A 19901-nucleotide genomic window follows, 5' to 3' on the forward strand; every position below is an offset into this window, starting at 1 on the left:
TTTCATCTTTATAAATATTAAATTTTTTATTTTTACCTTCTCAAACATAAAATTCTTCTGATCCTACCACTGGATTGGAGGACATATTCTGAATATAATAAGAGAAATGGGTTTCTATTGCAGAAGAGGAAAGAATGACGGTTCTTTTGTTCTTTAAAACGGGACGTGGAAAAAGCCTTCTGTAAAAGTCAAGGTACAAGGAGTTCTAGTTGAGTCAATCACGTGTGATATCATTAGGCTTTGCTGATAAAATGGGTCTCTGACTCTTGACGGTGCATCCGATTTGCTTCTTCCTCCGTTGTATTACGTCTACGGGGCTAGACTACCCGCTAGGCCCTTAAATTCGAGCTTAGATTTTTAGGCTTCAGCCCAATCCGATTTGAATATACTGTTTTTATTACGTACTTGGATGTGCTATATTAATTTTAGCTAAAGAAATCTATATATCTACAGTCATAAAAAAGAAAAAAAAACTATGTATCTATATGTACGTATAGAATTCAATTTACACAAAAGTAAGACTAAGATTATGAAAATTTTAAATATTTTTTAACTTCATTTATATTTTTTGAAGAAGACATTAATGGTTACATAAAATATTTTTTAAACAAAATGTAATTAGAAGGCTTCTTCCTTTATCATAAGCTTATATATATTTATACCATATATAAATACGGTTTGAAAGGTGTGAAAACTTATTTTTTGAAAATTATATTAACTTTCTAATTTTAATCAAATTTCAAATTTATTAGCTTTTCTTAAGGATCAAATGTATTAGTTTATTAGGTATAATATCTAAAAAAATCTTAAATTATTTAAAAAATTTCAAATAAGCTTTTATTCTTTTTTTAAATTCAATCAAATCATTATAGTTTGATTTTAGATCAAATAAATCTTTATAATTAATTATTAACGAATGTAACTTGTTATTAATGTATATAATGTGCAATCACATGGTATGTTGATGAGTTATAATAAATGATGATACGATATATTATATGACATGATAACGTAACATTTTTATTTTTCATATCAAAATCACATGAGTATAAAAATGACAGGTGAAATTTAGATTGATTGTAATTAATCAACTGTTAATTATAAAAGCTTATGTGGTCAAAATTAAAAATATAAGTATTTGATTGAATGAAATAAAAGAACAAAATCTTTAAAATTTTTAAAGTTTGATGTTATTTTATTATTATTATTAAAAAATTATAGTAATTATTATAATCTTTATTATATTAAAATAAAAAATATCTAAAAATTGATAAAAATTTAACACAAAAAGTAATTACTTTAATAAGGTATTAAAAATTTAAACAAAAATGTCAAAACTTTTGTGTCCCGTCACACGTTCATTAGTCTGTCAATTACTTTAATTATTAGCATAATGTATTCATCAAATTGATTAGATTTAATTATTTTTTTCTATAATATATATATATAATTTCCCATTCATGGCGCAAGGAATTGCTTTAGTTGACCTTGACCAAAAGATGAGTATGATTTGTTGAGTTAAGACCTTGACTGGTGGAGTAGAAAACACGCTCGGCTCGTTTCTTGGAATTGGGGGGTGGGGGCAAAGTTGACCCCAAGCTCGAATCGCAAGGACGTTTCGCTTGCCCCTCTAAGAACTTTCCTTTGCCGGCTTTTTTCATCCCTCCATGGAACAAAAAAAAAAGAAAAGGCTCTTTTCTTCCCACTACAATAGAAGCCCCACTTTGCAATACAATTACCAATATACCCATACAATTTCCAAGGTTAAGGAAATTTTTGGTACCATTTCATTTTCATGGAATAGCGGTAAGGATGTGAAGTATGCCAATAATTTCCACATGCATTTCGTTTTAGCTATTAAATTCTTTGTTGGTTCCTGACTTCCTGTTTATCTACAAAGGGACTCTAAATTAGGAATGCATCAAGAAATTCATTTATTATCCGAGGGAAATCACCGAAGATGTTGGTAATTTGAGACAAAGAGGAAGGGCAATTTTGACAATTTGACAATTTGTAGGTCCACTATTATTTGGTATCTAACGCTATCATATAATTACTCCACAAGCTTCTCCTCTCCATCACGCAACTATTCCTTGATGAATCGAAGGCAAAACAGATCGAATTGGCTAATCTTCTTGGTCATGGATAGAGAGCAGGAAGAGCTTCAGTTTCTGGGTTTCTTTGGCATACTGAAAGAATCCATCAAAATCATATTTTCATGGAGAAAAATCTTCAGCCAAGTAACTCTAGCCCTTATTTTCCCTCTCTCTTTCATCTTCCTAGCACACATCCAAATCTCTCAGCTCCTCTTTACAAACATCTTGAGAGACCAGGACGCCTTGAATTATACCAGAGTTGGGTCTTCCAGGTATACCAAGCTGTCTGATATACTGTCATCCGAATGGACTGCGTTTTGGCTCTTCAAAGCTGCATATTTCACTTTCCTTCTCATCCTCTCGCTTCTCTCAACTTCAGCTGTTGTTTACACAATAGCATGCATCTACACAGCCAAGGAGATCTCCTTCAAGAAGGTCATGAGTGTTGTGCCCAAGGTTTGGAAACGACTTGTTGTGACTTTTCTCTGGAGTTTCGTCATTGTTATGGTCTACAACGTCCTTGCTGCAGTCTTGTTACTCTCGTCGGTTGCTTTCCTAGGACTTAGCAACGTTGGAGTCGCGATTTTTGTTGTTCTCTTCATCTTATACTTGTCAGGATTCGTTTACATCACCCTGGTTTGGCATCTGGCCAGCGTTGTTTCAGTCTTGGAAGATGTTTATGGGATCAAAGCCATGATCAAGAGCAAGGCCCTGATAAAGGGTAAGATGGGAGTTGCAGCGGCCATATTTCTCCTGCTTGTCCTTTGTTTTGTTGGGATTCAGTTGCTGTTCGAGGTTGGTGTGGTGTTTGCTCCGGTAAGCACTGAAATCAAAATTGTGATTGGAATCCTTTGCTTCTTGCTGCTGTTCAAGGTTATTCTCTTCGGGCTTGTTGCTCAAACAGTGATCTATTTTGTCTGCAAATCCTATCACCATGAGAATATAGACAAGTCTTCTTTAGCAGATCATCTCGAGGTTTATCTTGGGGAGTATGTTCCTCTCAAGGCCAAGGATGTCCAACTGGAGCAGTTCCATGTGTAATTGTATTTAAACTTGTTCTCTATTAACTAAATTTTGCGTTTTCCTTCTTTTTCTTAAGAAAAAGCTTCTCTGTTGGAATTTAATGGTTTGAGTTGAATTCTTGGAAGAAGGAAAGTACAACTGCAGCCACATTAATAAATTACTACCATTAATATTAACTGGGCATTACATCTTTGCACTCCCTCTCTTTGCTTCAACATCTTTTCTCTTTCACTCTCTTTGCCCTACACGTGGTCAATTCTAGAAACTCCATTTGAACCTCCTTTTAAATATGTTATAGGTATCTTATGGCCTCAAAATTTGACTATAACTTTAGCTTAGCTCATGTAAGGGCAGCATTGAATGAATTACATGTACCTTGACAAAAATTGTTCAAACTCCTAATCACTTGTACATAAACATCAAGTCATTTTTCACCTAACAGGCCCTGATTTAACATTGTGATTTGCAACCTTTCTTAAATGTAATAGTAATCTTTATTTTTCTTTTTAATGTTGATTTAATGCTCACTAATAATTAAGAGTCTACTTTTATCTGGTCGACCCTTTTTTTATGGGTATTGCCTAACCAATTCTTGAAGCAGTCTTAGCTTTCTTCCAATATTGTATATCAGTTAAACCAAATTCTTGTGTAGTACTATTTAAATGAGAATTTCTCACTTCAAATCAATGTGTACAGATGTTCAACCATGCTGACATGCAAAACAATCAAGTTAGTTGCAGAGCACTATTAATTTTTGTTATTTATGAATAGGCACGATGATATGATTTCTAAATAAATTAAAATGTCACAGATGATTATATCCTTTTTTTTATTCGGATACAGCGTTAAAAAATAAAAATATTGCCACTTCAACATTTTTCTTAATTTCCAATGAGTTTTTTCTACAATTAAATTCTCATTTGAAAGATTTGAAATTTATTAAATTTTTTTACATAGTACCTAAAAAATCTTTTAAGTAAATTATTCAAAAAAATTTTAAATAAATTTTAATTTTTAATTAAGATCAATCAAGTTACTGTATTTTTATTTTAAATTAAATAAACTTTTATAATTAATGACTGAGTAACTATTATTAGTCAAAATGTCACTTATCATTCTATACCATGTAACTTTGACATTAGATACTGATATGTTATAATCGAAGCCGAAGCTAGAGCATTTTTAAAGGGGGCTAAACAGAATAAGATACTAAACAATCAAAGAGAATTCTATAAATAATTCAATTCTCATTCATCTAAAAGATTAAATAAAATTCACAAGATAATGGATACATAGAATATTGCATATTAACAACAATAATCGCTTCATATATATATATATATATATATATGATTGAACGAAACTATGAAATGAGCCTCTCTCACTCTTTGCGCACAATAGTGGAAGCGAACAATTTTTCGAACTCAAATAAATTGCCTATTTATGTTGTGTATTTTACATGAAATGGCTCAAGAAAGTTTTTCTTTTTTTTTTCCTCTTAAATTACTAATTAACGTATTGGGTTATTGGGTTGAACTATTGAAATATAATATGTCATGATAAACTATTGGGTTAGACTGTTAAAACATAATATGTTAGGCTTAAATTTGTACTAAAACTTAGTGGGTTTGGGTTAATAGGCTCTCTTTTATTATTATTTTTTTAATTTGATAGGCTACATATTAAGTTAAAATTTATTTACAAGGCTTAACTAGCAATATACTGACTGTGATGACTCTAATTTCATTAAATAGTTTGAAAAATAAAAATAACCATTAAACAAAAAAATAATTTTGAGGGTAATTAAAAATATATATAATAAATAAAATTTTATTAAAAGAAATACAAACATTTTTTTCTTTCAATTTGTATGTATATTCTTGTTACTTAAAGTTTGTAAACAAACATGCAAAAACGTACTGGTTATTTTGAATAAAAAATGATACATTTATAAAATTCTAAGTAATAGTGCAATATTGCAACTTATATTTGAGAATTACATAACAATTTATTAATTTTTTAAAATTAATATCATAAAAAATAAAATTCACATAATAGAAAAAAATATTATAAGTAAAAGATAGAACCCGCATATAACATAATAAAAAAGAAAGAAAAAGAATATGGTTGATAGTTCATAGAAATTTGTGAAAATTTTTTTATAGAGATTTAGAACATATAAGTAAATAGAATATAAATAATAATAATAATAATAATATAAATAAAATAAAATAAAATAGAGTAAGATATATGGAATCATTTTGCTATTCTTTATTTGTATTAATTACTGAATAAAAAATTATTTTGAGGAGGGCCATTAAGAGAATTTATAAAAAAATTTAAAATTTTATATATTATTCAAAAAATTTTAAAATATTTTGAGGGGCCATGGCTCCTCATTCTTTAAGGAGGCTCCTCCCCTAGTTATAATAAATAATGACATGATTATAGCATTTTTCGTTTTTCATATAGTATCATATGAATATAAAATGATAAATGACATTTTGATTATTGGTAATTGTCAACCACTAATCTTGAGAGTTTTTTTTATTCAAAATAAAAGTAAAAGAATTTAATTAAATAAAAAAAGATTTATTTGAATTTTATTAAATAACTTTAAAAATTTTTCGAATATTATATCAATTCTTTTTTAAAATTCCACTTAATATTACTCTCAAACTATGGGGCAAGATTTTCAATTTTATCAAGTTTAAAAAAATAATGATAAATAGTTAATAATTACCTTAATAGGATGAAGGGATTCCAATATATATTTATTAAGGTAAAATACCTAAACCTTTAAGTTTTAATCAAAATTCCATGCGGATCTATTAATTTTCAAAATAGATAATAAAACTCAAAAGTGCAAATACCGTTAACAGAAAATATAAAAGAACTAAAATACCCTTTCTTTTTTCTTTTTGTTTTCTTTTAAACAATGTGGCCAGTTGGTGCAATCTCATTCGTCAGCCGACCACCCCACGACATGTGCAGTGATCCTTAGGGCTTGAATTTTTGTTTGCAAAAAAAATATTAAAATTAAAAAATATAATTTATATAATAGTAATTTTTAAAATTAATAAATGGTAAATTTATCTTTTTAATATTGTCATGTCATGAAACTAACGGAAATACTAACGGTTGGATCTATATGTCCAGAGAAAAATTTTTTTTGGGACAAATTGTCAATTTTGAAAACTAATGGACCCGTGTAAACTTATAACTAAAATTTAAAAAATTCTAAATATTTTACCCTATTTATTAAGAACACATGGCAATTGTTGATTGCATTAAAGATAATTATTATTTTTTGTCATTAATTTTTTAAAATAAATAAAATGAAAAAATTACATCTTAAAAAAAAAAAAATAATAGATTGAATTTTCTTATGAATTTATATATAACATGAAGATATTACATTCATGATCAAATAATTTCACTATATATCAAGTAGTATATCTATAGAAGAAATTTAAAAACAAACCAAATAAAATTAACTTAACATTAGATTACATTTACACATACTAACGCTTGAATTTGAGCTTTAAAAGTTTTAGAACTTTCTTGTTGTCATTGAGAGAAGATCTCATTGACATAAATTAAAATTTAAAATCTATATTATTAAATAAAGTTAATTCATGAGTTTAATATCACGACTTAAGAGATACCAATTTAATTATCAAAATTATTTAAAATATAAAATAAATCATAACATCAAATATTAAATTAAAAACATTTTTGTAATTTGGTTGTTTGAGTCAAGATTTCCCTTTTAGGTTGCGTTTGGTATGTTGTTAGGAGTGTGATTGTTGAAAATATGACTACTGAATATATGATTGTTGGGAATGTAATTACTAAGAACATAGCTTTGTAGTATTTGATATAACATGAGAAAATGATGATTACAAAGAATGTGATTGTTGAGAGATTTACATTGTAAAATTTGATTTGAAAGTATTTTACTGTAAATTTATAAAATTATCCATATGTATAAAAATATAAAATTGAATAAATTTATAGTTTTTTAATGTAAAATTCTAACTTTTTAACGTTATTCTTCAAATAATAAATAATAAAAATAACATAATATGTTAATATTAAAATATATAAAATTTCTAAATATTTAACTTAAAAAGATATATTTACCTAACCAATTTTCTTAACTTTCTCTCGTCCATGGGAAGTCACTTTCCCCCCAACCCAAGAGGGAATCATATTCCCTTTTGGTCTTGGAATGTCATTATATTACAATATCATTACATTGTAAAAGTAACACATCAAACATGATACAGTGATTACATTCAATTAAAATACTTACACGGTGCTTTAAATATTACTGGCAGTAGTCAATGAGGAAGAAAATAAAACGGCAACTTAAGGCCTAAGTCTTAAGGGGAGTACTTGTACTGGAATTATCACTCGACATTCTCCGATGGCGATGAATCAAAATTCAAATATTTAACACAAAAGCGGGAAAAGGCAGTGCACTTAACCTATTGGAAGAGCCCTCTTTAATTACTTACTATATTCAATTTTGCCCCACATACTTCACTGTCTTTGATTTTTCTTTTGTATAAAATCCACACCCAACTAAACAATTCGTGAGACATTTTCATCTTTCAAAGAAACTGAAAGAAATGGCGGACAAAGAGAAGAGCAGTGTTCGAAAGCCTCTAAGCTTAAACGACAGCCACTATCGTTTCCTGCAAGATTTCTCTGCTCCTCCCAAACCCATCCCTAAACCCTCATCCTCGAGTACTCTACTCCCTCTTTTTTTTTTTTTTTGTTTATAAAGTAACAATTTGGGTTTGGTTCCTAAATGGGTTCTCTCTCTCTCTCTCGGGCTATGCCTTGATTATTGATTTGATTGTTGTTGCTTCTGCAGAAGAAGAAGAAGAGTCTGAGGAGGAGACATTCCAAGTACGACGTCGTCTTTGCAAACAAACCCATAAAGATGATTCTATTCCTCACTTCTCTGGAATCACTGATTTTGATTCTCCTATTGGTATCTAAACTTGTTCTGTTTTCCTTTTAAATGTCTACATGTTTTTTTTTCCCCTCTCTTTTTATTTGTCGGGTTTTGAGTTTCTTTACTAAAAATTATATACTTTTTGTTTACATGCTTTTTTTCTCCTCATTTGTAAAATGGTTTTGATTTTGATCAAGTAGAAATTTGGGAAAGGGGGTTGGAGCTTGGCACATTGAGTATGGATATATGCAATTAAATTGAGCTACATTATTAGGTGCGGTTTTCATTTTCTTTTCTAGGACATGAAATATTTTTCTGTTTACATGCTTTTTATCTGCTTTTTGTTTGATGGGCATTTATTTTCGTTTCTTAAAGATAATAATATCCTGATATGTTTTACGTGTCTTTTTTTTCCTGCCCTTTTTCTCTTGCTGGTTAAGATTTCCTTGTACTTTTTTTTTTTCTGAAAGATAGATGTTTGGTTTTTTGAATGAATTGATTTCAGAAGAAGAGCCAAAGCCTGCAAAGGTAAAAGTTGAGGGTAGGCGTCGATTGTGTAAAATCTCATCTCGAGATGATGGGGATGCTGGGAAAACATCAATTCTTAATGAACCTAATTTTTCTGAAATTTGTGATTTTGATTCACCTTTACCAACAAGGCACGTGAGTGAGGGTGGAAGTCAAATTAGGGATATCTTAAATGACTTGAGCTCCAAGCTTGAGCTTTTGTCTATAGAGAAAAAGGCAGCGCCCCCAAAAAAAATTCCAGAATATGCTAGTGCTGAGTCTTCATTTTCTGGTTCGCCTGATCCATCTGATTCCTCATCAGGTGTGATTGTGACTAAGAATGTTGGAGGTGGTGTTCAGGGTGTGGTTGATTTGTGTGAAGATGAGGTTGATTTTTTTGAGAAGGTACATAAGACCAAGGATACTCATAATGTAGGGTTGATGAAGAAGGAATCAAACAGGGTTGATGAGAAATTGGTGTCTGCAAGACAGTCTTTTGAGTCAAATGTTGAGGAGGAAGAAGAAAAGAGTGAATTGCAGGGTGACTTTGGGGATGGCACTCTTGTTACTAGGGTACGTGAACCTAAAAAAAATTTTCGAAGGCTAAAGAAGAGTGAGCACAAAAATGTGTATGAGCGGTTGCAGTCTTTGGGTAGATCTTTTGCATCTAAATATGAAGAAGAAGAGGATCATGATGATCAATCTGAGGAAGTTGATGAGCTGGAAGATGACACCTTATCAGAGGGTGACCAGCCGTTTATTTTGAGCGGCCCAAAATCAACCTATAAGCTGCCGACTAAGATTGCGAAAATGTTGTACCCGCACCAGCGCGAGGGCTTGAAATGGCTTTGGTCTTTGCATTGCCAGGGTAAGGGTGGAATCTTAGGGGATGATATGGGCCTGGGTAAAACAATGCAGGTAAGAAAATGTATAATTTGTTTTTAGATATTGTCATTTAAGTATTATTCTTAATTTGTTATTTTGGTAGATTTGTGGCTTTCTAGCAGGTTTATTTCATTCAAAGTTGATTAAAAGAGCTTTAATAGTTGCCCCCAAGACGTTGCTCTCTCATTGGATCAAAGAACTATCTGTTGTGGGCCTTTCTCAGAAGACTAGAGAGTGAGGCTTTTTGACTTTAAAATTTCATTCTATTCTTGGATGTTAAAATTCATATCCAATTAGTTTGAATAATCATTTATTTGTGCTTTTGTGTAGGTACTTTGCAACTTCTGCTAAAACTCGGCAATATGAGCTCCAATATATACTTCAGGTCAGAGCTGCTTATTTAGAACCCAAACATGATACCGTATATAGATGTACATCATATTCTGCATGTAAACTAGAGAGCATAAGTGTAGCTTCAAGATCAATTTGAATTCTAATGAAGCTAGATTTTTGCAAGTTTTTTGATCTGGATCAACTTTGGTCAATTTGAAAGTTTATTTGATTGGAAGTTTTTGGATGTTTGAGATTGTTTCTTCATTTATGGTGTTACTGTTTACTTTGCATGTATGCTTTCATACCAAAATGACTGCAATTCCTTTTTTTAGCTTGTTATTGTGCACCATATTAGTGTTTCATTGGTTTTTCTTGTTTCTTATAGGACCAAGGTGTTCTTTTAACAACATATGATATTGTAAGGAACAACTGTAAATCTTTAAAAGGAGAAAGTTACTGCAATGATGACGATGATGAGGATGGTATCATATGGGACTACATGATTCTCGATGAGGTAGATATTGCAATGCCATTTGTAATTCAGAATTTTTAGGCTTTGGTTACCTAATAAAATTTATGGAATTTCTGACTTTTGTGACGGGCAGAGATTCTTTTGTTGTGGGGTTCATATTCAAAAGCTGTTGAATTTGCAAAATAGGATAAATCCAATGAACGTATTTAAGATGTTTTATTTTTTTGTCTCTTGCATACTCATTATCTTGATTGGTAGAAAATGTGTACATGCCAACTCACACAACTTGTCTCTTTTACAGTTTGCATTTGCTTAATATCTTATTTCCTTCTGAATGTTCAGTTGTCTTTTTTTAAGTGCATGATGTTCCTTTAGATGACTTGCATACTGCATTACCACTCCAGGGGCATCTCATAAAAAATCCTAGCACACAAAGGGCAAAAAGTTTGCTTGCTATACCAAGTGGTCATCGGATAGTCATTAGTGGCACACCAATTCAGAACAATCTTAAGGTACTATTTTTGGCATTAATCTTCATTTTTTTTTCTATTCAGAACAATCTTATGATATTCCACTTTGTTTTTGCTCTTTATTGCTTTGTATTAGGAACTATGGGCCTTGTTCAACTTCTGTTGCCCTGAGCTACTTGGTGATAATAAATGGTAATTATTTTCTTCATGCTTTACTTGAGTTTATTATGTTTCTTCTTCTTCTAACTTAAGTTTGTTATTCTCTCAGGTTTAAGGAAAGATATGAACATGCTATTTTACGTGGAAATGACAAAAATGCCTCAGAGAGGGAGAAGCGTGTTGGCTCAACGGTTGCAAAGGTATTGTTTTAATTTTCATTGCCTGATTAGAATGTGCTTAATGGCTCAAAATCTTGGTCATCTTTCTGTTGTTATTCTGATGTTAAATTTAACTCACTTTTCTGTGAAGATGCAATGTTGCAGAAATTGTTTTATCAATCTTTAGATTCCTGACCATCCATGTATTACTCACTTGCTCAATTTGCTTGAGTACGCATCAATCTTTGCTGCCTCCAGTCTCACAGGATTTGCTTTGTAAGAAGTTGATTTAAAGTCAAATTGCTTTTCTGTGAAAATGCAGTGTTGCAAAACCAATTGCTACCTAAATTGTTACTTGCTTAATTTGCTTTGGTTCATGTCAATCTTTGCTGCCTTCATTCTCACAGGACTTACTTTGTGAAACAATGTATATGGTCAAGTTTACTGTGTAAGATCCTGGTAAAATCTGATAGAATATAAATGCTGAAGTTTTTGCTGATGTTGCAAGGTAATGGATCATGGTTCAGGTCAAATTAATTAGTGATATAATTGCAATTCATGGAGCATAATTTACTTTGTTTTTTAATGTTTAATTACCTGTGTTTCACTTCCATCTTAACTTTCATTCTTAAAGTGTCCTTTATTTTGGATCCATTATGCATGCCCCGTTGCTTGTTCTTGTTTTTTCTCCAGTGATGGCCATTGAGAAGTTCTTGAAATGCAAGATTTTTTTGCCCTGTTTTTCCTCTCTACATAGGAGCTAAGAGAACGTATTCAACCTTACTTTTTACGCCGGTTAAAGAAAGAGGTATTCTGTGAAGATGATGCCACAACTGCCAAGCTTTCTAAGAAAAATGAGATCATTGTGTGGTTAAAGTTGACTGGTTGCCAGGTGCAAATTCATTAAACTTGTTTTTTATAAATTTTTTCTGAATGTTACTCCTGGTTGTGGATTTGCTAGTTTTTCTGATCATCTCATTGTTATTCCTGTCTTCTCTTTAGCGACGACTGTATGAAGCCTTTTTGAGGAGTGAGATAGTTCTCTCGGCTTTTGATGGCTCACCTCTAGCTGCATTGACGGTACCGTGTTCTGTTTAATTTTTCCCTTCTCCTGTTGTTCTTCCAGCTTCTTTTTAATTTTTTGTGTTCTAGGTTGTTTCATTACATACTGGTGTGCATGTGCATGCATCTGTTTTCTGGGTAAATGTGTCTATCAAATGTAGAAACTATGCTTTTAAGATTTTGGAGGTTTTTTTTACAAGGAATAGTTTTCGGGGATTTTGGTTGTCATTCACCTTTAGAGTTGTATGCTTCAAGTCTGATTAAATGTCCAAGGATAATACCACCTTTACAATAGTTATTCCTTGCTGTGCTGAAATTTCAGTTATGAGAACATATTTAATGTTTGTTTATGAGAACTCAAAAGAATTGTTTTTCTCTTCTCAATCTGTTTGAGAGGTGCAAGGAAATTTAGTATCTCCTTTTGAAGAGAAATGGTTCTTCTACAATGCTTTGAACTGGAGGATTCACCTTCCATTGCAGTTGCTTGCCTAGAATATTTATGTTGAAATGGAATATTTTTTTAGGCTATGTACATGTTCAGTAAGAATTTATTATTTCTCAGATTCTGACAAGAGAAAGTTTCACTTCTAAAGTTACTTGTCTTTTTGGTCTATCTGCACTTTCCAGACTATTCTAATCATATTCTAATTATTTATGATGCATTATTGTTCCATTAGTTATTATTTTTATGTCGCCTAGCTGAAACAGTTTGTGTGGTTGCTTGTGCAGTTGTAATGTTATTCCCTTTTAGTCTTTGTATGAGGTAATAAGAAAAATTGCCAATTGTTTGAAGCAGATTCTGAAAAAAATATGTGATCACCCACTTCTCTTGACAAAGAGAGCTGCTGAGGATGTACTGGAAGGGATGGATTCAATGCTGAATTCGGAAGATGCTGGCATGGCAGAAAAGTTGGCAATGCATGTTGCTGATGTTGCTGAAACAGATGACTTTCAAGATAATCATGACAATCTCTCATGCAAAATATCTTTTTTACTCTCACTTTTGGTTAGGCTCCAGTTACATATAGATATTTTTTGGTTTAAACTACTTGTATATAGATTGATGCCATGGGGTAATAATCTTGTTTACAAGTCTAATGCATTTTATGCTATTTTGCAGGATACTTTAATTCCAAGGGGCCACCATGTTCTTATATTTTCTCAAACCCGTAAAATGCTCAATCTTATTCAGGTTTTTTTCAAGACCTTGACTTTCTAGCACATGTTCCTTTTGGGGCATCATGTTGTCAACCTGTCAAAGCTTCTCATAGTTTTGTTCCTAGTATGAGAAAATTGGTAGGAATTTTGTGGACTAGGTTTTTATTTTGAGGGAAGAACCTTTAGGCTATTTCTAGAATTTGACCGCTAAAAATTTACATTAACTGCAGCTAAAGGAAAACAAATTTACTGTTGTGGTTGCATGCAAATTTATTGTTGAGAATAGAGGTCAACACATGCCATTCCAGCCCCCTCCCCTATTCTTTTGTTTTATCCTCTACCCTCCATCTTTCACAAAGTGTAGCTCCTTTCCCCTTCTTTTTCTTTCATTTTCTGTTGGGTTTATTACTTGATGTTTTTATGTCTTGTTGAAGTATTCTATGAGATAGCATTGGCAGAATTATTGCTTGGACTGCTGAAGTTGCTCCAATACATTTGCCAATTTAGTTGTCATTGTGAGGCAATTGTACCATATAAATTTTTTTTCCATGATAAAACACAACCTTTTAGAGCAGAGTGATTTCTATTTCATACTCATTTTATCTGAAGAGAAGAAAATGAAGTTTCTTAACAGTGGGAGGTAATAAGTTAGAAAATGTGGAGCGTGTTTTCTTGATTTCCGAGATATTTGTACTTAGCTGAAAACCTTAGTCAAAACCAGTGTTAAGCATTGCGTCTGAAGGTTATGAAAGATATGGTTGGGACTCTTTTGCATTTAGGCTAAGTAATTATCTGGAACCATTACATTATTGTTATCATTGGTCCTTCTATGAAATATTTAGGGGAGCTACAGATATGATATAGCCAATAACTGTCTGGCATGTTTTGTACATCTTTTGATCTATAGATCACTTTGAAACTGTCATTTTACTCAAAACATAATAAAGTAACTCTTGAGTGGAATCTCAAGAAGAGAATTTGGTAATAAAGTAACTCTTGAAGGTATTGAAGAGAATTAAAACATTATGTCCATCAAATTTCACAGACAAAATAAGGTGATGGGTTCTGTTAGATAACTACTCCATCTGTGGTTGCAATTTAGAATTTTGTCTATTTTCTGAGAAATTCTCTAGAGTGGAATCTCTGTCCCATTTTAAAATCATCTCCTTAATTGGTGCTCCTATATGCATGATTGAAGAGTTGAGGTGTGAAAGAAATTTCTTTATTATATTATGCAGGATTTTGTTGTACATTGTTATTCAGCGTATAGAAATTCACTGACATGGATATTTTTATCTTCAATAAGAATGACCTTTTCGGCATGTGAAACTATAAAGTTAAAGGTTTTCAAATTTCTTGTCATGCTTAGTTAAGAAAACATAAATGTCTCTTTTTTCCCCCTCTTTTGTCTTCTCTTCTTCCCTTTATATGTTAAAGATTTACTTCTTTGTCTCCTTGACATACTTTCTGTTATGTTGAAATAATGTTCTTAACTTGTTGGCAATAATAATAGCATTCTATATTATAATAATATATTTTAAATATGTCAAGTGGAATCAATCAGTTTCACAACATAATTGTTAATGGAACTTGAATTGGGGAAATTTATTATACATCATTACAGTTGGCTTTGACTTGGTTTTAAATGCTTAAAATAGTAGACCTGAGATGTAAGCTGAAGATCTCTTTAAAATGTTTTTTCTTCTTGATTTGGAATTTATCATACGTTAGACTTTTATGTCTGGGGGCAATATGTGATTAGCTTTGACCATTCACAGGAATCTCTAGCATTGAACGGCTATAAATTTTTACGTATTGATGGTACCACAAAAGCAAGTGATAGAGTGAAGATTGTTAATGTAAGTGCTTTGCAGAAATTAGGCTGATGATAAATTCTCTCTTAATGCCCATACGTTTGTGTCACATGATATTCACTTCTCTTTCAATTTCAGGATTTTCAAGAAGGCACTGGGGCTCCTATATTTCTTCTGACATCTCAAGTTGGTGGTCTAGGCCTCACACTTACAAAAGCTGATCGTGTCATTGTGGTTGATCCTGCATGGAACCCAAGGTTTTTTCTTAAGCTCTTCAATTTATTTGTTTCTGGTATTATTTGATTATACGCTATTTAATTTTAGAAATGAAGAATTTGGTAGAGTTGTGAGGTATGTCTAATCACCAAGATAATGTGGGGGATATTTTTCTCTATTTCCAATTGAATATATATCTTTACATTCTTATGGCATCTTTGCAACCTCGAGTCTTGTGCCAGTTAGGTTTGATTCTGTCCTGTTTAATTCTTCTGATTATCTATTTTTGTAATTCCATAATATGTGAAGTATATGCCATCTGCTAGACTGTGTTGATAAAGGAAGAAGCTAAGATGAAAACAAAAGGAGTACTAAAATGTTGTAGTGTGATTTTATTTCAGCACGGCACTGAGGAAACAACTGCCATGTTGAAACAAAAAGGAGGGAAGGGGCTCATTTTCTTTGTAGAACCTTCCCAACCCAACCTTTGTTTATTTCGAAGTTGGATTGCCCAAGTTGGGTATGTGGAGAAAATTTAACAATCTACTTACTTGGGGCTTCTTTTAGGCCTATGGTTAAAGTTTGTTAAAGAAATAAGCTTGATATTCAAGTAACAGAATGGAGTTGCACCAATTATTTGGTTCATTTTGATTCTTTCCATGCATGTGGCATGTGTTCATGTAAAGTAACATTATTTTCTCAGAATTTGTCATGAAGGGGGATGAAAGAGCTACAAAATCAATACTTTGTCTAAACTTTGCCCGCTGAAAGTTTGATCTGTATTTAAAGGTGCTGTAAGAAATACTACATTCAACACCCTCAATGTGTGGAGGGGAGACAATATATTTTTGCTAAATAATTTAATTTTTTTTGTATTCTGTAATAAAAGAAGAAATGCCTGTAAAATGTGTCCTAGGGAATACATAGGGTTGGTGGAGGTGAGAAGAGTGGGCATGTTAAGAACAATTGACGAAATGATGCAAAGTTCTTTATCTGATTTTAATAAACTGTTTTTTCTTTTCCCATATTTCTCCAGTTGTATGTTATTTGTTCTAGTTTTATTGTTATGAACAAACCATGCTGCTGTGCATCTGAAAACTGTATCTTCTTCACCTAAACAATTTCTGCTTCTGTGGGAAGGTCACTGTCATGTTTCAGGGTTAATAAAATATTTCATACTTTTGCAGCACGGATAACCAAAGTGTTGATCGTGCATATCGAATTGGGCAAAAGAAGGATGTTCTTGTGTACAGGTTGATGACCTGTGGAACTGTTGAAGAAAAGATATACAGAAAACAGGTTGAAGAGAACCTTGCATTTTCCTTGTTATTTACTGCCATGTAGATTATATTTCACATTACCTTTATGTTAAGTTGCTGGGACTCCCAGGTGGTTATCGGTTAGTGGGCCATATTGCTGTTATTATTGTAACTATGCATCAAGAATTCAATGTTCAATTTATCTGACAAAACAATAACTATTTTCAGACAATATATTGACACTTTGGATTCTAGTTTACATGTAGGATTTGGCATGCTTCTGGCCATGTAGCTGCAGTTCTCTCTTAGTTTTATCTTGGTGGTGTGTTAGCTAAAAGTCTGACTATTTGCACAAATTTACTTTTTTGGCAAAAATTTGTGATTTAGATATATAAGGGGGGATTGTTTAAGACTGCAACCGAGCACAAAGAACAGATTCGTTACTTTAGCCAGCAGGTATGCTTTAATAACAACTTGTTGTCTGGTGGAATTTAAAGCATGTAGTACTTTATCGATGTGTTATATACTTGTACTTCTGTTTGAATATTGCTTTCAGGATCTTCGGGAACTTTTCAGTCTTCCTAAACAGGGGTTTGACATTTCACTCACCCAAAAGCAATTACATGAAGAGCATGATCGCCAACATAAAATGTACTGAACTAATTCTATCTAACAGTGTGATTTGATGTTAAATATTACATTCTTTATTTGCTGAAAGTCTTTTTTTATTTTTTTTTATTTTACAATGGCAAAACTGTGCTATTCATATCTTAGTTTGGTGGCAGTGAAGTAACACAAATTATAAGGGTAATGAAGCCAAAAGTATGATGAAATTTGACTCTTTCTGTTGTAGTGTTAATCAAGAACTACCTTCTACATGAACATTCTATAGTTTTCTACTTTTCTTGAATATAGAGTCCTGTGATGAAGTGTTCATTCTCCTGTTGGGACCAACTCAATCTTGTAATTTTTATTTGAGTTATTTCTTTGCTTTTTTATATATATAAAATATTAGCAATTTTATGCAATGGTGTAGAGCAACATAGCACTTGCTTGTTTGTAGATGCACATTGCAATTTTTGACTTTACAGTCTGTTGATATTACATTCATCTATTATGCATTCTTCTTTCTCTATATTTTAATTTTTGTTATTGTTCTTATAGGGATGAGTCATTGGAAACCCACATAAAATTTCTAGAAACTCTGGGAATAGCAGGAGTTAGTCATCACAGTTTACTTTTCTCTAAAACAGCACCTGTACAAGTTGTACAAGAAGATGAAGACATATGGTAAAAACTCTGCCTCTTTTTGGCTCTCTACTGCCTTCTGATTCAATTGATGTACCTAGCTTCATGGGTTATAGAATGATGCTGTTGTCCATTAAAATTATAACCATTTCAAACATGAACTGAACTTTATCTTAATTGTGAAATCAGGAGAAAAGGAACTACAACTGTGGGACATTCATCTTCAAGCTCTTCAGTTGAGCGTAATATTGATGGGTACTTCTAATGATCATCATTTATATTCGGGATATAATCTGCACCTGTCTGGAATGTTGTAGTAATTGCTCACATGTTTGACAGGGCTGAATATGCTTTCAAGCCAAAGGATATCAGACTGAAAATCTCTTCCCCCGAGAGTGCAGCTAAATTAACTGAGAATGAAATTAAAGAGAGAATTAATCGGTTGTCTCAAATATTTTCTAATAAGGTATGATTTTGAATCAAATTTCTTCATTGAGTTATAATGTTGTGCATAACAATCTTGTGGGCATTGCTTTCTTGAATTATTACTGGTATTTGCCAGCAGCAAGCAGTTAGGCAGTTCAGTTGATGCCACATTTCAGGGTTAAATAATGCAAACCAAATTAAAGTTTTTACGATGGCTGGGTTCTCTTTCTCGGAAGTTTTTCTCTGATTTTCCGGTTGGGTTTGTTTGTAAAATTATATTTGGATCCTACCCCAATTTGATTTATCTATCAATTCATGTAATATTTTCTTAGGTTTTGTTGTTTTTGTGTGAGCAATAATAGATCTTCAGTTCAAAGCAGTGCCATTTACAGCTAATTCGGACATTGGTGTTTAGGTTAATCTAATTGTGTGATTTAGGGAAAAGTTCAAGCTAGTCAACATGAATCACAGTTCAAGCCTGCAAAACTTGTGTCAATAATCACAGTTCAAGTCTTAGAAGTAGGCAAGCAATGAAATCATATTTGTTTTTCATTACCCTTTAGTTTTACATCAATATCTGAAGATACCTCGGGTCGAAAGTATTTTGATTTTGCATAACCTCTGCTTTTATATCAATCTCTGAAGGCCTAGCTCTTGTTTTAATGTTCCAAATTCGTCGACAGGTTACTGTTTCAAGGTTGCCTGATAAGGGAGCAAAGATAGAGAAGCAGATTGCTGAGCTGAACGAAGAGCTCCACAAGATGAAGATGGCAAAAGAAGCTAAAGATGAAGTAGGTGTGGATGACATAACTGGAGAACTCCAAAGAGTGTTGAATGTATAGGAGGTCAGGGAAATGCTTGGCTATCCGAATTTTTTGCCAAGTCCGAATCTAGTCCGACCTGATGGTGGTGGAAATAGTTAAATGGATGTCTTTGTGGGTAGACTTTAGCTCTTATAAACAATGCCCTTCTTTTTGTACACAAGAAATCAACGATATCAAAATTATAAACTGATAATTTATATGCCTTAATGCAAAATATCATATGCCTCCATTTTGCTTGCATTGTACCAATTTACTTACAAGTTTAGCTCTCTTTTCTCTTATGCAAGGCATATCTTGTCATATTTTTGTTGTACGATGGTGTAATTGGTTTGCTTGCAAAGTTAACACAATTATTATGTTATAGTTAAAGAAATGATATAATCTTTGAAAAAATTTAAATAAATTTTTACTTTTTTATCCTGTTTAATTTAATCTTTATATTTTTATTCTAAATCAATTAGGTTCTAATAATTAAAATGTTATTTGTTATTTTTTATATTATATAATCTTGACGTGGATGGATGAAAGTATTGTATAATTATGTTATCATGTTATATAAACATGTTATGTTATAATCTATGAAAATATTTTCTTTTGAAAAACAATATATTAAGACATATTAACATATTACATTAAATCACACAATATAAAATATTAAGTGATATTTTAATTAATATAAATTAATTAATTATTAATTATAAAAAATTATTTAATTCAAATAAAAATATAAAATTTTGATGAAATACAATAAAAGAATTAAAATTTAATTGAATTTTTTTAAATACTATACTTAAAGAAATTAACGAACGAGCACATAAACAA

At 31.6% G+C, this 19901-nt stretch overlaps 2 protein-coding genes across 2 annotated transcripts; both read left to right on the forward strand.

Annotated features, from left to right (window-relative positions):
• Positions 1-2069: 2069 nt before the first annotated feature.
• Positions 2070-3295, forward strand: LOC18611873 (uncharacterized). The gene has a single exon (XM_018117091.2). It carries the CDS (start codon positions 2097-2099, stop codon positions 3135-3137), a length of 1041 nt encoding a protein of 346 aa, XP_017972580.2. The 5' UTR covers positions 2070-2096; the 3' UTR covers positions 3138-3295.
• A 4206-nt stretch (positions 3296-7501) lies between these two features.
• On the forward strand, positions 7502-19308 carry CHR24 (chromatin remodeling 24). The gene is made up of 22 exons (XM_007048345.3): positions 7502-7874; positions 8005-8124; positions 8594-9513; positions 9584-9714; positions 9811-9865; positions 10199-10327; positions 10690-10797; positions 10892-10947; positions 11024-11114; positions 11830-11964; positions 12075-12152; positions 12931-13140; positions 13255-13326; positions 15071-15151; positions 15245-15363; positions 16510-16621; positions 16969-17037; positions 17138-17232; positions 17746-17871; positions 18019-18084; positions 18169-18295; positions 18939-19308. The coding sequence occupies exons 1-22, from the start codon at positions 7757-7759 to the stop codon at positions 19095-19097; spliced, it is 3177 nt and encodes a 1058-aa protein (XP_007048407.3). The 5' UTR covers positions 7502-7756; the 3' UTR covers positions 19098-19308.
• Positions 19309-19901: the final 593 nt, after the last annotated feature.

This window comes from Theobroma cacao, chromosome 1, assembly GCF_053813885.1.
Source record: "Theobroma cacao isolate CCN51 chromosome 1, ASM5381388v1, whole genome shotgun sequence".
NCBI classification, from domain to species: domain Eukaryota; kingdom Viridiplantae; phylum Streptophyta; class Magnoliopsida; order Malvales; family Malvaceae; genus Theobroma; species Theobroma cacao.